The sequence below is a fragment of the Enoplosus armatus genome, chromosome 8 (assembly GCF_043641665.1).
Source record: "Enoplosus armatus isolate fEnoArm2 chromosome 8, fEnoArm2.hap1, whole genome shotgun sequence".
Taxonomy (NCBI): domain Eukaryota; kingdom Metazoa; phylum Chordata; class Actinopteri; order Centrarchiformes; family Enoplosidae; genus Enoplosus; species Enoplosus armatus.
The window spans coordinates 17184106-17205748 of record NC_092187.1 but is presented as its reverse complement, the minus strand read 5'-3'; the positions used below and the strand labels follow the sequence as shown (position 1 = coordinate 17205748).

At 44.5% G+C, this 21643-nt stretch overlaps 1 protein-coding gene across 1 annotated transcript in view; it reads right to left on the bottom strand.

Annotated features, from left to right (window-relative positions):
• Nucleotides 1-156: 156 nt before the first annotated feature.
• Nucleotides 157-21643, bottom strand: part of plxnd1 (plexin D1) — a 59896-nt gene continuing 38409 nt past the window's right edge. The window contains exons 19-36 of the mRNA XM_070910164.1: nucleotides 19847-19996; nucleotides 16800-16914; nucleotides 16115-16222; nucleotides 14400-14512; nucleotides 13287-13391; nucleotides 12012-12142; nucleotides 10715-10913; nucleotides 10460-10606; nucleotides 10153-10309; nucleotides 9662-9765; nucleotides 7637-7700; nucleotides 6294-6328; nucleotides 5547-5651; nucleotides 5196-5359; nucleotides 4953-5100; nucleotides 2342-2482; nucleotides 2173-2247; nucleotides 157-1187 (exon numbers count right to left, since the gene is read on the bottom strand). Of these exons, the coding sequence (XP_070766265.1) occupies nucleotides 1071-1187; nucleotides 2173-2247; nucleotides 2342-2482; nucleotides 4953-5100; nucleotides 5196-5359; nucleotides 5547-5651; nucleotides 6294-6328; nucleotides 7637-7700; nucleotides 9662-9765; nucleotides 10153-10309; nucleotides 10460-10606; nucleotides 10715-10913; nucleotides 12012-12142; nucleotides 13287-13391; nucleotides 14400-14512; nucleotides 16115-16222; nucleotides 16800-16914; nucleotides 19847-19996 (2178 nt within the window). The 3' untranslated portion in view covers nucleotides 157-1070. The remainder of the gene's footprint in view (nucleotides 1188-2172; nucleotides 2248-2341; nucleotides 2483-4952; nucleotides 5101-5195; nucleotides 5360-5546; nucleotides 5652-6293; nucleotides 6329-7636; nucleotides 7701-9661; nucleotides 9766-10152; nucleotides 10310-10459; nucleotides 10607-10714; nucleotides 10914-12011; nucleotides 12143-13286; nucleotides 13392-14399; nucleotides 14513-16114; nucleotides 16223-16799; nucleotides 16915-19846; nucleotides 19997-21643) is intronic.

Sequence of the window (21643 nt, the reverse complement as noted above, 5' to 3'; positions counted from 1 at the left end):
TTTCTGAGAACTTCCAGATGCTAGTTTGCAAGCTTTTGGGTGGCAGGCCAGATATTAATGGTTCTCAAATGTTGTTATAATTTGCTTTGCTGTAATGCTTTTAGAAATGAAGCACTTTGAGACTTAGTACAATAAGCATTGTCATCATTAAACACATTCAAATCCTAAATACTGTAATTTATTTCACAAACTCTGACAAGTCATTTGGCATCACAAATACAGTCTCTCCTCAGATTATATTGAGCTCACATTTTTTTTTTCTCATAAATGTAAATTTCCCTCTTTGAAACTGGTCAGAATCCAACATGAAATTCATTTGTTTTACAACCACACTGATCAACACTTCTATACTGATGCAGCTCTTCCCAGTGAACTACATAACATCTGATTTCATAAATTTCTGTCATTTATATTCCCCTCTCCACTCCTCCTCAACCCATCATCAACCCGCAAAGCACACTGGGACGTATTGTTCAAAGCACCGATGGGAGTGCGTCACCCATCTTCACCAATCACACCTGAGAACGTTGCAGGCTTTAAGAGATGGGAGGAGTTTATCGCCGTCCTTTCCGACTCATCCTGATGAACAGGCCACTTGAAAGCATTATAACACATCTATAAATATTGCTATGGACATTATAATACAGTACAGTGCATCATTGGCTCGTTCCCTTAAGAAAAGGGTTCAGTGCGTTAAGATTGCCACCAGGGCTTACTGTAGGTCCCAGTAACTGTAAAGACATCCAGAAAATGCCTCATCTCCTTCCCTCTAAAGCATAGCTGAGCCAGACTGGAATTCTGTCCGTGTCATGGGGGAAAGATTTGGGAAGGTTTGCTTGGCATTCCCAGATCAGAGGAGGAACATCTCGCAAAAGCACGACGCTTGAGAGGCAGGTTTAAGTTCGTTACTATGCCACTTTTCACACTTCTTACAGTCTGCAGGAATAATAAAGACACTTATGAAGGCTAACTCCTTAGTGGCCCGACATTCCCAAGTAGCTATGTAGGCAGGAGAAAGGCAGCTGTCAGCAGGAGAAAGAGATGGCTAGTAGAACAAGACACTGGCAGGTTCAGGCTTCACTGCAGCACTCATAGATGTTGTCCTCCACAAGGGCAATGACCTGCTCAAACTTGTGGTGCAGCTGAGTGCGACGTGCGGTGGGGTTAGACTCCAGGGCGTTCACCACCTGACCAGGGGAGAAAAGACAAAACACAACAAAGATGGCGTTCAGTGGCTGTTGAGCATTCACGCATCTATCTATGCAGGAGAGGGAGGAAATCAGCCACCTGCCTGGACATAGAAAGTTGAACGCGGGAAAGGGAGAGCAGCAGAGGAACAGCTGAAGTGCTTCTGCCTCTTCTCCAGCCTTCACTCATGCCTCCACACCACAAAAGCCTTTGCTCTTCACATATTTACAAAACCCACATCTGCTCTGTTATTCATGCCCAATAGTTGTCACTGTGTCAGTGGGATTTATGGGCTCTTAGCAGCAGTGTGCTACGAGGCAGAGCGAACTGAGCTGGGGCGAGAGAATAGGCAATCAGGGGCCATTCACAGAGCTCTGTGAATCAGAGTCTATAAGCCCCTGGCCCACGTCAGTACAGTAGCATGACAGAGGCAAGCAGCTAAACGGTATTATCATGAGGGTGCTCCATTAAGGCACAGTCACTACTGACTAAGCCTCTCCTGAGAATAGTCACGGCAGTAAGGAAACATGGGGGAGGACAGCAGGGGCTTGAAGAGGGCTAGTTCAAAGAGAAACACGAGATATGAAGCAGCAACTTAACAGTGTCATTAAGCAGATAGGGGTGGCGGATAAAGACAAGGTAAACAGCATGTTGTTTGCTTAAAGTGAAAGGTACATGTGGGCTAGAAGGGAGGATTGGACACACTGAATGGTGGCGCTGCTCCTGGAAAGATTGTTCACATCTGATTATTTACGCTCGGAAAGAAATGCTGTTTACAGTGTGCTACATCTCTCAACATGCACATGATCTTCCACGCTGATACGTCACGCTCTGATACCCGTCCGCGAAAACTTAAAACAGCAAGAGGGGTTGACTGAGGTTTTGTGGCTGCAGACAAGGGGCCAGTTTAAACACGAGTAACATATCTAATCCGGATCTGAGATCAGGAAGACAGAGAGGTAACGTAAGAATCTCTTCTCTTACCTGGTTTCTGTATCTCTTGGCGTATTTGTAGATTTCTGTCAAGGCCAGGTTGGTGTTGAACTCATTTCTGTATTTCTAAGGGGTGGACAACAGACTTGTTACATTAAATTAAATTCCAGAATAAAGCTTGCATGTAATTGCAAGGGGACTTTGTGAACACTTTACTCACTCGTGACTCCTCAGCCAGGTGAGCATTCATCTCCTGCTCGCTGAGAGGTGCCATTTCCTGTATCTGCTGGTAGTAGCACTGCACCCTCTTTTTGTACTCAGGAATCTCCTTGGCATACAGCAGCTTGTTGGTAGGGGAGTCCTGAAAAAAAAAACCAAGTCAAAGTTTTAAACATTTATTTCAGCAATATGCATTTTTGTTTGGCTCATGTGATGCAATGGAACAAATCTGAGCAAGCTTGACACAGACCCTGAGCTCACTAACCCCCCCGGCCTGAGCCTGAGAGCCTGAACTAAATGCGAAAACAGGAGGAGGCTGAAAGCAATGTAGCAGCGAGGATGCAGAGCTCAGCCTTGTTGTCTTCAAGTACATGATTGGAGGGTGTACGGAACATGTGACTATAAAACAACATGCTAGCCTGAAGCACTGCGAGGCTCCATATACGTCATAACTTCAACTTTTAATGTCCTTCTGAGGGTTGATTAATAATTTAGCACCAGATCTCAGTCTTTAATAAAGAGATTTGTATGTTATTGTGCAGACTGCAATCAGGGGCTAATGTCCTAATAAGGAGCTGTTCAGTTATACTGGATGTTATTTGTTGATGACCCCGTCTAAACCAGCCTACAGTGAGACAATGGGGGGAGGGAACAGTTTCCTTTCCACCCAGCAGGAGACTCAAAAACTCAGAGCCAGAGAGGGAACATTCCAGTCTAAACAATGCTCCTTCATACCTCTGCCACTCTCTCCACAGTCACTTCAGGCTCTCGCACTAGTGCTTATTCAAGCGGGAAGAAAAGTAGCCGGGCTAAGAGGTTGTGAGCATACTCTGGTTTTAGCGGTGACTACTGTTTGCGAGTGAGTGTGTGTGTGTGTGTGTGTGTGTGTGCGAGAGAGAGAAAAAGGGACAGAGAGAAAGTAGGACAGGGAAAAAGAGGCAGCCAGCCTCAGCTTTCAGCATCAGTGAATGTGCTTACAGCGCACCTTAATATTTCTATGTGTCATGAGTTATTTGTGTCACCTAATATGTGTGTTTGTTTGCATGTGTGTGCGTGTTTGTGTGTTTTAAAGGTGCTGGGGGAATGGAGAGGCTGTGGCCATGGTCGCTCCTTCCGATAGGGAACCCTCTCCTCTTCCTGTCCACAAGGTCACTTCCTGCTGTTCGCCCATCTGCCTGGTAACCCCCCTGTGACCCCGTGGCCCTCCATGTCTGCATCTCGCCAGATAAGAGGGTTTCCGTGGAAACAGCGAGCGTTGCTTAGCTTCCTACCCTCTCTCTCGCGCCCCTGCTATGCTCCTGCTAATCCAGACCCCGTACCCTTCATTGCCCTGTCCCGAGGCCATAACACACACTCACGCACAAACAGGTGACTGTAAACACTCGAGGAAAAAGTAGAGGTGTGTCATGCCAGTCTCCTTGAACTACAGAAGAACACGTGGCCATATCCTTGAACCTGGTGACTCCAAAATACGTGCACAGACAGATGCGAGATGCTAATGAGGAGGCTGCAGACACACTGTGTGAAAATGTCTCATTGCTGGAGGTTTTATGTATGTCTGCATCCATAGGTATGTACCTGCACATGGGAATATTGCTGCCGTGAGTGCACCGGCACTGTGTGGCATTGAACTGAAGTATATAAATCAGACTGTTTCTCTGTGAAAGAGGAGCATTATTTGATGAGTCCTCGGCTCCCTCCAGGGAGGAAGCCAGTCAGAGAGAGACAGGAAGCAGAGCGTGCTCAGGGTCACGGTGTCTGAGGGATGAGACGGATTTGTGAGCAGTGAGGACATTGACATGCAAGCACACACACACACAGACACAGACAGACAGACAGGCAGACAGACAGACATACATATGAATGCCTGAACACCCACAGACACACACATGCAGGCACTCGCGCACAGCACAAAAAGAGATCCCTGGTGCTCATGACCTTGGATCAGCCGACTCGGCTGAAATAACATGAGGAGAGGTAGATGGAGCTGACAGTCTGAAGGCTTAGGGATAAGGTTTCACAGGGGGACTAGAGAGGTGTGTGTTTGGATGTGCACATATGCATTAGATAGATATATATCTACAGGTGAACAGATAGATACATAGATATGATAGATATACTGACAGATATACAGATATATAACCTTTATTTAATCAGGTATTTAATCAGTAATAAGGTAGCTATGATACATAGGTACAGCACAATAGATCAGAGCCTCCTCAGAGGGGTGTGGAGGGAGAGACGTGAGGCACAAAGAGACTGCGTGAGGTGACTGGGACAGGTGTGTCAAAATGTGTACTCCTTCTCTGAGTCATTAACATCAAATCTTAACACACAGACATGAAACACAAATTTGTTTTGATTCAGTATGGCTTACACTTCATTATCATTATTACTCATCATTATCTCCAATGTCCATCCATTAACCCGCTTAGAAATCATAGAAAAATGACAATCCTTGTATCTCCAAAACTTGCCTGAGACTCATCTCATTTTTAAGTTTTCTTCAGTATCAAAGTAATACAGTGATAGTTGTCTGTACATCCAGACAACTATCACCGTGCACAGTGTCACATAAATAGATAGATAGATGGATAGATAGATAATCTCACCTTGCCGAGCTGCAGGTCAGAAATGGAGCAGGCGTCTATGAAGGCCTGGGCAATGACAGACAGACAAGCGTCCATGTGATCCGTCTTATCGATGTCAAACACAAATTGAGGATTCTTCAGGATGTTGACCCAGAAACGCAGAGGTAAACTGCACAGAGAGGGAAAGATAAGCCTTCAAAGTCTTGCACATGTACAGTGAGGGGGCCAATGGGGACTAATAATAAACAGAGTTTAGTCGTCTACCTGTTGGTTTTCCAGATGTGCAGGGTGTCTGGGTCTGTGATACCCCGTTTGTCAGCCTGCTCCTCTAGGAAGTCAAAGAAGTATTTGACAGCCAGAGGGGGGCGGTCCGGAGGGATACTGAGGATGGCTTGAAAGAGGTCATCCAAGAACTTCTGAAGAGTTCCCTGTGGAGGAAAATAAAAAAAGGCGGCTCATACATACACAGAGATGATGGTTTCATGGGATGTGAGAATTTCTAAACGGCTCCTGAGGCTAATGTGGGCCATGAAAACAAGATATAGAAAGATGACATAGATATCAAGCTGTAACTCAAGTCTCTCTGTACAGCCTCTTCTTGTTTCTTGTGCTCACCTTGGTGGACAGCAGGCGTGTCAGGTAGATTTCAGGCAGGACCTTCTTGCGGTGGCTCTGCCTGTGTGACCTCTTGGTCTCCATTAGCTCATCATGAGGTAGGACCTGGAAAAGCAGAGGCCAAAGGTCAACATACCGCTCACAGGTTGAAGTAATAAACCCCCTCATAGGTAGCTAAATGAATGCTGTACTGTCTCTGCATGTCTCAGCTGTCAAATGGGGGATTTTCTGTTTCTTGCATTAGACACATGATCCAGAAACCACATGAGGGTATTTTGAAGCACTAAATAATATACAGAATTGAGGAAGTGATGGCAGTTGGGAAATTCTCAAGGTTTTCTCTGGTTGCTGTGTATAGGATCATATCTCTGACTTGCTCACACAGGTCTAAATAGGGGTAGGGGGAAGAAAAGAAGCAGTCAAAATCCACCTACTTGTGTCAAAAAAAGGACTACAGAACTGTCCTGTGAAACTAACTATTCACCCGGCAAATTGTGTTCCAAGGAACTCATTATTCTAAAGTCAAAGGGCCCATATCTTGGCTGACGTTTATAAAAGAGCTTAAGCAGCATTAGCGCTGTCATGTCCTCTCAGCAGCTTTCCTTTTCACCTCCATTCACCCCCATTCTCTCTGTCGTCAGGCCCGCTCCGGGCTGACTAACAGTGGCACACACAGGAAAAGCTCTGGTAATAAACTCAGAGCGCACTTATAGAAACATTTTGATTACCTATGAGGGAGATACTCACCAAGTGGACATACTTCTCCGTATCCAGATCTTTAACTAAGGAGGAAAAGAAACATACAGCATGAAACAATGTGCAATCAGCAAGGTGGAGACCTGAGAGAATGAGAGGAGACAGGAGGAGGGAGCACAGAGGAGTGTGACAGATAGGAGGGAGAGAAAAAAAACAAGATTGACAGGAGAGCAGGGGAGATGGAGTACATGCGAGAGAAGAAAGTGATTAAGGTGGACTGTGGGCCGGTAGGGGAGGGGAGCTGTCTGAGAGAATGAAAGAGAAAGATTACGAGTGAAAGGAGAGAAAAAGAGAGAGATTAGGGGAGACAGACACACAGGGTCTGTGATTGGTTCTGGAGCCGGTGTAATGAGATGGTAATGCTCGGCCAACGCTGGGAAAAAAGCATTAAACCTTGCTGGTTTATATATAGACCTAAACACAAACATACTCATACACATGCATGAGCACGTACGAATACATGTAGACGCATGTCCAAATACAAACTCAAAACAGACACAAATAAATACAGTAAATTATTGTACACACACACACACACACACACACACCAGCAAAAACAAAGACAGGCTTTTGTGCAGATACACACACAAACACAAACACAACAGCACCGTGTGTTCTCGTTACAGTCTGCTCTGCCAGAGATGCTCCTGCCCAGCGGGCCTCAGTCCAGACCCTCTACACTGATCACAGGCAGGCAGGACAGTGTTTTATATTAGCCAGGGAGCACTACAGGCTCATAACACCCCCTTGACGCTTTGAAGCCAGAGCCAGGTTTGGTGCACATAAGCCTATTTTTGGCCCAGTATGAATGAGAGGAGAGGCTTTGATGGACATAGACTGAGCAGAACTCTGAGCTCTGGTCTGGTACTGATTATGTAAGGTAGACCCAAGACAACAAACGGACAAGCCCATTAAACGCTGTATGTGAACTCATCTGTCAACAGGCAGAGCAGTCATTATATTCCGGATTGAGGCGGCTGGACAATGGGCCAACCTATGTCGCATTTTTTTTCCCACAAGCTGACATTTACTAATGGAATACATCTATAACGCGGAAAAAAGGGCTCCGAATGAAGCGGCGGCGCAACTCCTATGCGAGGCAGGAGAGTATGTGTCGTGATTTATTAGGTGCAAGTGTGTTTAGATGTCCGCTGTGTCTTTTGGGGACCAGAGGGTGTGTGGTTTCAGGCGTGTTTACATGAGCGTATCGTGTTCTCGTGATCAACTAAGCATGTGCCGTTTCCTGTGATCGAGTGAGTGCGTGTGTTTATCCAAGTGCGGGTGAGCGTGTGCGACAAAGCGACGGGGAGCGGGTGCGCTTGAAGGTGACGTACCTCTCCCCAGGGTGTTGTCTCTCTTGTCTTTCATGCTCATAGCCAGCGATGCCCCCTCTGGGATCTGTGAGGGGAGAGAAGAAGAAGAAGGAGGGAGGGAGAGAGGGAGGAAAGACGAGAGAGGGCACAGGGTCAGGGGTGAGCTGGGGTGCACCAGAACAGCATCATTAGGCATGCCCTCGAGGGGAGTGTGGTGTTGAGAGGTGCATGTGTTGGTATGTGTGTGCGTGTGTGTGTCAGTCTTGCGTGCATCTAGAGTGGTGGCAAGTCTGCAGGAGCCTGGCTGGGCTCATTAAAGTCAACCCGTGGTGAAATGGATTGAACAGCCTTGCCAATGAACCCGGACTGTTAGTACACGCTGCAGCTCGCTGCTTTCACAGCTCTGTCCCCATGGCTCAGCAAAAACTAAACAGAGCACTTAACAAGTACAGGTAAAGGGTCAAAGGTCGCGGGTCACTGAACAACTGTTTACTCACGCACAAATGAGTATAGACATGAGCAAACACACATACACATACAGACACTCGTAATGGGATACCAGACATGACATTTCACTTGTTTCTTGGTTAAATTTTATAAAACTTAATAATGAACTTAAAAAATAACAAAAATGTATTATTTACAATATATTTATTGCAAATATAATTCATATATATCATTTAATTTCCTGAATTACTTTGATAAATGTATTTATAATAATGAATGTGTATGTATGCGTACTATTACTATTATCATTATTAATAAAGTAATGTATATCAAAGTACATTTATTAAATATGAAAATGGTGATTGGTTAGTTTCCTGCATTATAGTATGCAGTATGTAGTATATGATTGAGGTACATGTTAATGAATGATTAAGCATCATAAATATCAGACACAACGGCTCATATAATGTCAGCAAGTCCCCCTCCACCCAAACATGTGTTTCGCTAATTTGACTTCACTTGAATGTTTGACCTTCACTGAGCACAACGACGTATGTTTGTTTTCACATGTTTCACACAGTTTCTTTTTGATCACCTTAAAGTTTAAGTCGTGTACGTAAAAGCAGGATTTTGTGACATCACAACTCATTGGAAGCCAATCATGGTTCACTATGCAACTTACATACATGTGATGTGGAAACTTGAAACCTCCTGGTCATAAAAACTAAGAATGTAATTTTCAGTGAAGTAGGAGACATGTTGTGTCCAGCGGTTAAACTTTTGCAAGTTGGTTCAAGGTAGTGCACATCCCAACATGATCAGGTGAGTGGGCAAAAAGACAAAACCAGCTACGACGTAATTGTCATATTCATATTCATTCGTAATTGTACTTAATAAATCGTCTTTTTGGGGGGTATCTATTTGGAGTGCAGGCGCCCTTTTCTCTTGAAACTTTTGAAATGACCAATATTTGCATATTCATAGATTCTGGGTTTTTCAAAAGAAGTAATGTAATTTTAAGAATTCTTAACGACGTAGGAAATATTTTTTCTGTGGAAAAACATGTTTTTCTATGCATTTTTCTATTTTTTAAAACATGTCAGGAGGCGATCTTTAAGTTAAGTATTAAAATGTTGTGATCAGTGATTAAATCTGTACATAAATCATGTATATTATCATAGTTACTGTTAATTAACATGTAACTTATTTGAAAATAACATTTTGTATTCAGTAACAGTTACAACATTACAATGTACTGACGACAATTATCAACAGTTATTTATTTTAAAATTACTGTAATAATTACACAAACACGCTGTATGTCTAAATACAGAATCTGCATAACAACAGTATAAAAGCAGCAGCTCTGCTACAGCGATGCTGCAGTAAATGACCTGCACACAAAGAGAAACATCGTACAGAAGCACCTACAACTAACTGTGTGCGTATCCTCCCGCCTGTGGACAGCCAGTGACACCATTTATAAGGAGTTCTCACCTTCAACACCCCCGCTGTTGCTGTTACAATATCAGGGACGTACAGGTACACCATGACAACACCCACCACAGTGGTCTCACACAAATACACACACATACACACCTGGTAATGGAAGACTGTGTTGAGCTTCTTCCTGCCATCCTCCATCACTGAGGAGTTATCCAGGTCCTGCAGAAGCTTACTGTTGCTGCCGGAGTCAAACCACTCTGGAGGGGAGAAAAAAGCGGGAGAGAGAGAGAAAGGAGACAGGAAGAGGAGGGAGGGGAGTGATATTAGACAATTTCATCCTAAATTTGGAGAAGAGTATGCAAGACGGAGAGCAGCCATGCTCTAACTCTCTGTGTCACGACCTGTGGAAATATTCTTGGGCCATTAATCAAATCAGCTCTGCAGGCTCCAGCTTTTGAAAGCAATAACTCTTTGTGATTATGACTGTACACTCTCCTCGATGCATTCTGTCATTTATTATATTGCAGCCTCAGGTTAGTTGAGCTTCATGAGAGGAATTGACCTTTTGCAAAGGAGATTACTATATCTCGTAGGGGTTGGGACGGGGAGAAGGATGAAAATAATCGGAGAGAATATGCTCTTACCCAGGTCTACATCCTCTGCTCGGGGCCACTGGGAGAACGGCAGGTTTTTATAAAAGACCTCTAGGATTTTTTCCTTCACCTGTCCGATTGTGTCTGTATTCATGACCCTGACAGACAGCGAGTCCATGCCACAGCCCTGGAAGGACACGTTGATGTTCTGCAAAGACAAACAGTGGGCAACACATTTCAAACTTTTTGTTTTGAATTTCACCATGACTTGAAACTTTCTGGCAGTCCACTTAATTTGACATTGACCTTTAAAAAAGCAACTGAGGATGTGAAAGAGAGAGAGAGTGTGGTATCAGACCTGTGGCTTGGCCTCAATATTCTCACGGAGCAGCCACTCCTCATTGAGCGTGTAGCGGGCCTTCCCTGTGATGGCGTCTATGGAGCCCTTGTTGATCTGCTGCTTGATTGCACACAGCAGCAGGAAGAAAGGCTCGCCCACTGTTTCCTGAAGAAAGTGGCAGTGGGGTGGAGTCAAAAATCAGAGCTGTGGTACTTCTTTTTAATCAATCCTGCCTCATAACTTTGCTTCAGCCTCCTTCCTTTCCACCCTCACCTTGAGGTAGCTGTACATGCAGATGGACATCCAGTTGGTCAGCATTTTCTCCACAACGGACTCAGTGCGGCGCAGCATCAGTTTGGGGTTCTTGGAAGCCGAAGCATCGATCAGGTCCACCAGCAGATCTTTCATGATACTGGTGTAGTACTCGAGTTTACCATGGAGGGCGATGGTGAGCAGAGACGCCAGGCTGCATCTGAAGGGTGAGAAAACAGATTAGCAGAGGAGACAGATGAGCAAAAACATGCTCTTGTGAACATGCCCTGTGTGGGGCCAGTGGAGATTTAAAAATAACTACTTTACAGAAACAACAACAAGGTTTCGTCCTCCCCACAGTACCTGTGACCGCAGAGCCAAATAAAGATCTGATCTAATGCAGGGAGTGTCTGGTTGAGTAAGTCCAGAGGTGCGGGGGATTTCCCTAACAAAGCCCCTTTAATCCAGGAGAAAGGGGGCACATCAGTCAGCAAGTGCTGACGCTGAGCTGAGACAGGGATGTGGTCTTGCCACAATGACTGGCTAGGTTTAGGACACCAGGACCAAAACAGCAACACTGATAAATGACCAAGTATTTACAAAGCTGGAGCAACAACTTTTCTAAACAGTGAAGATATTTTTGTGCTGTAAGCAGCAGCTGCAGACAACCTTGTACAAGAAGTAAAGAAGCTCCTGTGGTAAAAATAGAGACACCTTCTGTATAAAATTTAATGCAATGCAAAAGCTGTACCATAAATACTACCATGCTATATTTTAGACGACTACTTTAGTGTTTAAGTGATGAGGCTGTATAGTTTGTGCTTCTGTTGTATTGAAATGTGTTTCAAATATTCTATATCTGTGTTTATTAGCTGGTTTTTGGTCCACTGTTCACCAGCTACTTGCCAACCTTGTCTGTCTTGGTCCTGGGCTGGAAACAAGGTTGACGAGAGCAACGAGGGTCAACCAAAACAGCAAAGTTATGGACCGTAAAACCAAAACAATGAGCTGAAAGACGCTTTATAACGCCCTGTAGAGATGAGGGGAACTGCACACTCAGATGATATTTCTCTGTGGGTTTGTTACTACAAGCGACACCTTTCACATACATGTAGACCTTTGATCCGTTATTAATCAATAATATTGATTATAGCAACTTTAAAAACACCTCGCAATCCAATACAACACCTCTGCTGCTGCTTCAAAAAATTACATCTTTTCAACATCTTTCTGACATCGGTTACTCAGAGAATAGTGCAAATAAATCTTGTAAATCTGTAAATTCTACTGATTTAATGGCCTCAGTTGATGCATTTACCTGTCTCGTATAGCAAAGTCCTTCTGCTGTTCCAAGGCGTGGACAAACGTGATCAGGAAGTGCTTGTTATTGAGAAGAGTGGAGAACAGCGTGATGCCCTCCTCTATGTTCGGCCTTGTTGTGTTGGTGGCCTGATGACAGAAGGGGGATGAAACGGTTATTTCTCTGCGTGATTTAACCTAAACTCCATTACACACCTGCTGCGCCCTCCCTCCCGGATCTGTACCACCACCTCTCGTCTCGAGTGACCCATCTAGTGAACACTTCATCTTTCTATCACAGCTCTTCCCTCTGCTTCTTCAGACACCTCCCTCCCCGATGCTCTCTACAGTGTCTGTATCTCCTGCTCCGGTCCCTGACTGTGTGTGATTGTCTCTAAATGTGCCGAGTCGACTTAATGAGTGTGGCCTATCTATGGGTGCGACTAAGCAGCAGCGTGATGAAGTCTTCCCTCTGGACTGCAGCCATATGGTGTGGTTTGCAGCCTGACAGAAGGAGAACAGGGGTGTCCATTAAGATAAATGCCCGCCTGTGAGATTTATTTGCTGTGACCTGGAAAACACTTCCTGGGAAGACGATGTGGATCCGAGGCACTTCATCATGGCTAGACAGGCTCCCCCCGGCTGCCGACCCAAAACTAGAACTGCAATCGTATCTTTCTCTCTTCCGAACGTGCACACACACACACACACACACACACACACACACACAATGCACGTGCTTTCACTTTCAGCAAGCGTTTGCACAGAGGTGTGTGAAAGTGCACGCTCCCTCTCCCACTCTCTCTTTTTAACACTCACTCCCGTCCGCCCCTCCATTATACACACACACACACACACACACACACACACACACAACTAGAGATGGATTTCGATGAAAAGCATACTGTTCGGTTGTCCAAGAGCCAGTGGGAAGCATGTCAACAACCTGCCATCAACTTGGTGGGCAGCGCTTTTTTGACAAGCTGAATTTCTCACTCACTAGAAACAACTGAATGCCACGCATTAGTATTCATCTGCGCACACACAAGAGAGTGTGAGTTCACACAAAGACATAAAGTACACTGACATATACCACACACATTATAACAAGCACACAAAAACGCCCAATATGCTTTTCTTTACTCCTCATCAACAACACACTCCACTGTGAAACCTTAATAAGCTTCAGTGTGACCCAGTTGAGAACCAAGGGAGTGACGAAGGACCCAAATCAAGGCACTCTGGCAGACAAAAGCGCAACCTAACCTAACATCCTAATGGCTTAACCCTTCACCTGCCAGTCCTGCAGCAGCGGGTGAGTCTCTGGCAGCGCTCGAGGGCCCAGGCCATCGTTCTCGTAGGCGGGCTGGACCAGGCTCTTCTCGTAATCTGAATACATCTGAAAAACACATAAACACACACAGAAAACTGTATTACAAAGTCAGCTCTAGTTGTAAACACGGGAAGACGGATAGACAGGGAAAACAAAAAGAGCTGGCCTCGAGACTTTGGCGGTAAATTTGCAGTCTGGACCCAAAGGATTTCTCAACGAGGCCCTGAATAGACCCTGACTGACCATGAAAAGGAAACATGACACCGTGACACGAAACGTCATGAGCCTTAATGGCTTTAGAGGCGAGCTGACCCAGAGCCAAGAGGCAGCTACATTTGGCTTGTCTGTGTCAAAGTCTGTGTCTAACACTGTTGTGTGTGTGTGTAATCTAAGAGGGCCAGAAGCTCTCTTGGAAAAAGGGTCGTGAGTGTTTGCTGTCTATACGGAAAGCTACGGAGAAACGATACTGCAACACTTGAATTTATGTTTCCCTCCATGCAGCCTTTCAACACTCTCCCCACTCACTTCCCTCACAACAGAAAACAGTGTCCAGCATCCACTGCAACGAACCAGCGCGGGAGCCGTTGCGCAAGAGCATGTAAACTTGCAAAACAGTGTGGGTGTGTAAGCTGAGTGAGGAGTGTGTTTTGAGAAATCAGGGGGAAAGTTTCCTTGTCTCAGTGCCCGCCATTGTTCTGTCTCCTTGAAAGTCCAAGCATGTGGTTGGAAGACAAACCCTGCTGAGTTGTGTCTGTCTGTATCGGTGGGAAAACACCCACCGGCAGATAGACCCACAGTCTACCTTCAGGGTGGATCACACATCAGAAAACATGCTTACCTATAGAGAACGCATTAACTCTCCCGCAGGGTGGCAAACTGAGCTACACTTCGCTGGACGTCTACTGTGTGTTTAAAAGTTCCAAGGTGAATTTGTCAACCTGCATATTACGAGCAGTGGGAAATGTGAAATGGGACATGTGGGGGGAAACAAATATTAAAACCCCATTGAGAAAAATGGTATTGTCAGAGTGCCAGTATGAAATCAGATAGCGGGGGAAAAATAGGCTTTCTCACCTTGGGGAAGAACGTGCGTGTGACAAACTGTTTGTACTCCAGAAAGGGGATGCCCTGGCTGCGATTCAGCTCCTTGGTCAGGTCTGTCATGTCCGTCTGCAGCTCTGCAAAGCCTGAAAGGGCAAAGAGAAAAAAACAGAAGGGCTTGGATCCTGGGAGTTTTAAAACCACAGTCCTGTTTCTGGCTCCTCAAGCTTCATTTGTTGCTGAGCCAAATGAGTCAGAAATCTGTTCACAGGCTAATGTAATAACCATCAAATTCTCCCAGGCTGCCGTGGGATCTGTAAGAATCTGGCCGGCTGACGAGATTTCAGATCGGACACAGAAATGTTTGATTTCATTTCCTTGATCTAGTGTCACATTCTGGTTGAATACTAAATGTACCAAACACTGACCCTCTGATCTTTTTTCCTCTCTCTCTTCCGCTCTCTCTTTGCCAGATTGTGCAAGGCATGCAGGCAAATATTTACCAAACAACAATCAGAGGAGCCAAATCCAGTCGGAGGCCCTCATCCAAAACATGTGTGCAGGCTGAGGTTTACATGCTGCAGAAACAGTATCAGCACCAACAGACGCTGACTTGAATCTGCATGCTAATATTGTAGCCACGTTATTGGTTAGCATGCTCCAGGAGAGGATAATGTTCTGCTCTAATGAGACGCTAGAGATCCCTTTATGGAAAAACCTCTTCCTGTCGCAGGATGAGAGACGTATTTGGGTTACAATGCCAGTTTCTTCAGACCGTGTTTGTGTAGAAATAAGGGAATACTAGACCTGAGGGATTTAAAACATATTTCATCACCCCTCCAGGTTATTTATCTTCCTGCTCACTAAAGTGTCCTTTAAATCACCAGTCAGTTCACGCCATCAGCTCCTGATTGGACACAGAATACCAAACCTCCCCCTCTGCCTCTCTTTTCAGACAAATACCAAAACCCTCCCGTTCCTGTAACCTGGAATATGTCAATTTCCCACCTTCCTTCACTCCAGCTTTTATCACATCTTTCATCAGAGAAGAAGTATCCCTCGCTTTTTGCACACTCACCCTGAACTCGGCCACAAATCCATCTGCGTCCTCTGACTAAATAACCTCTCCTCCTCTCCCTCCCACGCCTCTGCTTCTCCCCGGACTTGCGGCCGTGACTCCCGCTCCTATCGCTTCCTCCCTCCATTTCTCTTTCTCTATCCATCCCCCTATCTCTGCGCCATAAATCTGGGTGCTCAGACACGGAGTGGCCTTCACACGGCTTTACTCGAATGCCCTAGATACACACACACACACACATGCACAGACAGACATTGAACACACACACACACACACACACACACACACACACACACACACATAGGCTTTGTTCCTACAGGGTAGACACAGCAGAGGCGATGTGGCCACTCAGTGCATCTTGCGTGTGACTGATCATTTGTCAGACACTGTGTTTTATGAGTCACGCTTACTAGGCACAAATCTGTCAACTGTTGTATCTCCCTCCTCCTTCAGACTAGAAAAAAATCTCAAACAAACAAACACACACACACACACGGACACACATAATATATGTGGTCAATATTTCTGTCTTCCCACACGTTCTTTTTTTCAAGTCAATCGGCACATTTTAGGTCCAAACAACTCCCATAAAAGAGCTTGTACAATAGTAGAGAGCGTGTATGTGTGTGTGCGTGTGGCCGTGCATGTGTGGGTTCTTGTGTAAACACACCTTTACGGATCTCCTCTCTGATCTGGGACTCCATCTCCTCCATTTGGAGTAGAGTTTTCTGCCAGTAGCGTTCCGCCCTTCGGCTCTTTGTGCAGTACACTACAAGAGCTGAGAAAGACGAGATGCAGTTTAGAGACGGCATGTTTCAACCCAAAGACTGTCATCACACACCGACAGCTTCCGGTAAATCACAACATGATAAACAGGATCAAAAATGTGTCTAAAAGATTTTGAGTTTTATGAAAATATGGTTATATATCACCTTTTGTGAAGCCTGTGAAAAATATTTGCACACTGACTGTGAGAACATGTAAATGAAAATGTTCTCAGAAATGTAAGTTTGTGAAAGTGTAAATAAATTATGTGCACATATTATTTCAACAGTTATGTCACACACAAAGTCGAACAAAGAGAACAGATTCAAACAAGGAAACTGTGTGAAAATCCCTCTACACCTGCCCTGCACACACACTCACACTAAGATCACAGAATAGAGTACACACACACACACACAGACAGCGAGGGGAACAGTGGGGTCTTTGTGCTTCGGGTACTGAGGAGGGATGAAGCAATTGCGAGAAACTATGACCCCCGAATTCCTTTTATCTGTTCCACATCTGGAGCATCCATTGCTACAGCAGGCACACATCCATCATCTGCTGGTAAGCGCGTGTACACAACCTACCCACAGTGCACAGCAGCAGCAGCACGCAGCACACCACAATGGATACCACAATGGCCAGCTCGCTGCCGCCGAGCTGCACTTTGGCGATGGTGTGACGAAAGTTCCCCACTTGGACCTGGAAAGAGAAAGAGGAACGACACATGAAACTGGGCAGAGCTCCTACAAAACCAGTTTTCTTTTACCACGTATCTTCTACGGTTCTCAGCATGTTCTGTTATTTCATTTTTTGTTGTGCAGCCCATGTGGACACCAAATATATAGTTACAGGGGTGAAATTTGTCAGAAAAATAACTCAACTTTTTACATAAAACCTTATATTCTAAACACAAAATAGTCTCTTCTACCAAGCACTATAAATAAAATCAACTACAAAAGGCTCCCTTCCTGAATCTCAACTCAAGTCTTTTATCATCCATGAAGGACATTATAATATATCCCTTAAATCATCATATAAAGAGCAATAAAGCTCACCTAAATCGCATAACAAACAAAGCTTATCTTCCTCAGGGAGACCATTAAACCTACCCTACCTGTAGTTAATAGTAGTACCTGAACATAAAAAAACATGATCATAAACTTAAATTCTGCTTCACATAACACTTGATAGCTTTTTTATGAGACAATAATTTAGATTTGTTCCATGCAATAACAGACCATCGTTCCAACACATAAGGAAACATTTCATTTTATTAATTTTACCTAACACAACAATCTGTTTTGAAAAATAAAGGTGTAAATATATCACACAAGATATAGATTTCATCTCACTAGTCCATGTTTCTAGTGACCTGCTGTTCAGACATCGCCACAGCCCAAAAAGCTGTGCAAAGACGCAAGAATTGGAGAGATGGATAAGTTGGAGACGAGTGACTGACCTAAAGTAGCAGTAAAGACAATTACAGAAGTCGTAAATAAAGGCATGGACTTCGGCAGCTGTTAAAAACCTCCCTGGATACTTGGGTCAAAAGTTGAAGTCAAATATAATCCTTAGTTGTATTTGTTAATACAATTGTTGTTGTTATATTATAAAGAGTCGGTCGAGACCTGCTCTATTTGTAAAGTGTCATGAGATGACTTTTGTTGTGATTTGGCACTATAGAAATAAAACTGAAATTGAAATTCAGCATTATACTATTGTAAACCTTGGACATCTGCAGTAGCAATACTGTATTTCATCATGAGGAGCCAATAAAGCACATTTGGGTTTGAGAGAGAAAGTAAAAGATGAAGATGAAGACAAAGGCAGAGACAGAGACAGACAGAGCAGTAATGAGCAGAGACAGTTGGTGCATTAAGTATTTTCTTTGTAAAAATGCATGCACTAAAACACAGGCAGTTCTTAATGGGAACACAAGTGCTTGCACACTTGCACATATGCACATATGCATCATTTTTTCATGGACACAGGTGCAGACACAGAAAATAAATCACACACTGTAGATTTTGAAAAATGGCCTCTCGCTGCAACGAGCTGGAGGAGTCACCCAGTTCAGAGTAACCCAGATGTGACAAGAAAGGGACTTTCACTTCTGCCTTCTGATTAGTCAGCAGGGTCTCTGTGGTCCTTCCACACATCTTTCCCTCTCCTTCCCCAATCCGAACATACTTCATAAAAAGAGCCTCAGATTAAAAGCCTCCAGTCCTCAAACCAAATCCCTCTTACACTGGTCTTACTCTGAGGGGGAAACTGGCTCACAGGGCTCCCTCCTTCTTTTCTCATTCCCTCGTTTTTCTCTTTCTGGTCCAGGCATTTATTTACCAAGACGAGCAAGAGAAGGCCCTCTTCCAGAGACTGCAACAGCCAGGGCCTGGCGTAATGGAGGGGAAAATGCCATTGTTCCATGTTCCTGTTTCGCTCGAGGTACAAAAAAAAGAAAAGAAAAAAAACACTGCTTCCCCACATCCACTTCTGCTGCTCAGCTCCACTTCAGAGCCAAGCAAAACGCAGGCATGTAAAAATAGATCTGCCACAGAAAGTAAGTAAAGAAACACAAATGGCCACAAGCTATACAACAGCCCAACATGTATGCATTTATTCAAATGCGCACACACAAAGGAAAATCCACATGTGGCCTGTTTATGTCCCTGTCGAATGTGCTCACTAATCATCCTCGCTGCTCACGCGCAGGCAGCCCACCCATTTGTGTTATGACATCTCATTTGACCCTTGCCCTGCCTTTATGTCCTTGCTAATTGCCTGTGTTTATTCACAGACATCCTGAGAGACAGACGGGTGGCGGGTGGGTACGAGAGCGAGCGAGCCACAGGTACACAAGGAGAGAGAGAAATAAAAGAGCTTTCCTTCTATTTCTGTCAAAATGGGGAAATGCTTCTTACAGTGCAACTCAACAGACAGAGACACTAACATATGTTTCTGAGCTATTTCGGCAAACCATTCACAGTCTGGCTCATGTTTAAATATAGATGAATGCTTTCCCCTCTTAATAAAGCCCTATCAAAACCGACCAGAATGGACAACAACAGATGGGAAACGTGGGTAGAGGAAAAGCGAGTGTCTGGTTCTATCAGGACTGCGCAGGGCTCGACCACGTCTTGATTAAGACCTTTAATTGTGACGGAGAGAACTCGGAGACAAAACAAAAACACAAGCGAGGAGTGAGATCATCATAGAGCCAGAAGACTTTGGTCTCGCTGTGAGCAGATGTGTGTGTCTGTGTGTCAGCGATGATAGACGGACTGATAAGGGATTACAGAGATAAAGGGGACGGTAAACATTGCACTGTTCTACTGTGGCACCACCCCAGCTAACTGCTGATTCATGGTGGCATGCTCAGAGCCTACAACCCATTCATAATGGATGAGGAGAGACACACGCATATCACTGCCTGTGCATGGACCTGTGCAGATCAAATCTGTTTCAATGATCATCACAGATGGTCTGGATTCTGACTACATGTTTTGCTTGAGTACTGTGTGACAGATGGGCAATATCGTTACATTATCAGGGTCTATCCAGGCATATTTTCAACACGAGGTTGTATGTGTATTTCATTGTGGTGTTTTACTGAACATGCCTGCATACTTACAGTGACAGGCAGCTCGCTCTCGCTGGAGCTCAGAAGTCCGTTGATGGTGCAGTGGAACAGCTGGTCGTTATGGAAGCTGATGTTACAGGGATAGGAGCCAATCATCACCGAGTATTCCTCCGGCACCAGCTCCAGATCGCTCGGCCCTTTCTGCTCCAGAAACGAACAAAAACAGACGTCAGCCGGTCAGTGGTAATAGAGCAGAGTGGGCCTGGTTTGAACAGGCACAGATAACATTCATAAAGACACACAGCAGCTTTAATGCATTCTTGAATACACACACATCGAAAACCGAGCTGTGGCAGGCCTGTCACGCAGCTGTCACACAGAGGAAGCCAGCAGAAAACTCATCTAGTTTGGGCTAGAGTTCAGCTTAAAGCAGCAAACATTCCCGCTGCCTCTCTCTCACATGGCCAGCGAAGTTTCTACAAACAAACCCGCTGACAGTCATCCCTGCCTCTGCCCAAAATAACATTCTCAGGGCCTTTACAGGAGCCCGTTGGAATAAGCTGCCCTGTCCCTTTTTTTAATCAATCCAACTCTGTCCCGTGTCCAAGTCCCTCCTCTCATTGCTAAGTTGTAGTTGCGGCACGCCACCCATTTTATTCATGAAGTTCAGTTTACTAGTCACAAGGAGTACTACTAAACAACAACAAAATAGTTGTACAACGTCTTCTGTGGTTCTTCTGTAGCCCTAGCGTTTAATGAAAGATGCTGTTGAATTGCATCATGATTAACACAGGATCCAGTGTTTTTGAGCTTGTCCCGTACTAGAGGCTAAACGTCGAGGTATCTCTGCCTTTTTTTGTCTCTCTTAAGTCCTCAAACTTTCTGGCAGTGCAAATTTAAATCACTGGAATTCCCCTTTGATGTCAATAGTCATCACATCTCCATATTTCATTTACAGTTACAGAACATGAGGCTATAAGATTGTACAGTATGTTGACTGAGTGATTATTTCTCACTCATATTGGTCTTACATCAAAATTTCGGGTTGCAACTTGGCTCTCATTTTTTGGGGTTTGGCCATCATTGTACTTCCTGAAGTGATTGCTGAGATCAGGGAGCGTGGCAACATCGCTCAGAAACATGCGGACAGACGATGAGTTGAGCTACATATCTAAAGCACTTCATTTGGAGGTAAAACTGAACCAGGAAGTCAGTCTGTAAACTCTGATGAATGTTTCAAACTGTATAATTGGTTGTTTTTTTCTTCTAAATGAGTTTAGCTAACCTGGGCGACTTCCTTTTAGTGTTGTCACAGCATTCCTAGATCTCTGCAATTAACTTGGTATGTGCCATGTTATTATTAATGATGGCCAAAACTACGAAAATAAGACCGAATTTGTATGAGACTGCAATTTATTACAAAGAATGACTAGCGAGGAAGTGTGTGTGTGTGTGTGTGTGTGTGTGTGTGTGTGTGTGTGTGTGTGTGTTTATCCCCAGTGTGCTTCCTTGCTTTGATTACACCCTTAGGGCCCTGTCCTGTCCCTACTGCAGGATGCCACCCCCTGGGTCTCTGTCAACAAATGCTTCCTAACACATCACACACACACATGCATACACATACACATTTGTACATACACACATACAGACAAAATGAGCATTAAACTATCATACAAAATACATTTGAACATATTGTAAAATATACTGTACAACCTCCATATTCAACAACGTTTTCACACTTAAACTCATCGGACCAAAACAATGGATTCTAGAGGCCAAAACAGGATGAAAGCAAACAAAACCCACCCACATTCCAGCTCAGGTCCTTAATATAGGATCTGGCTGACT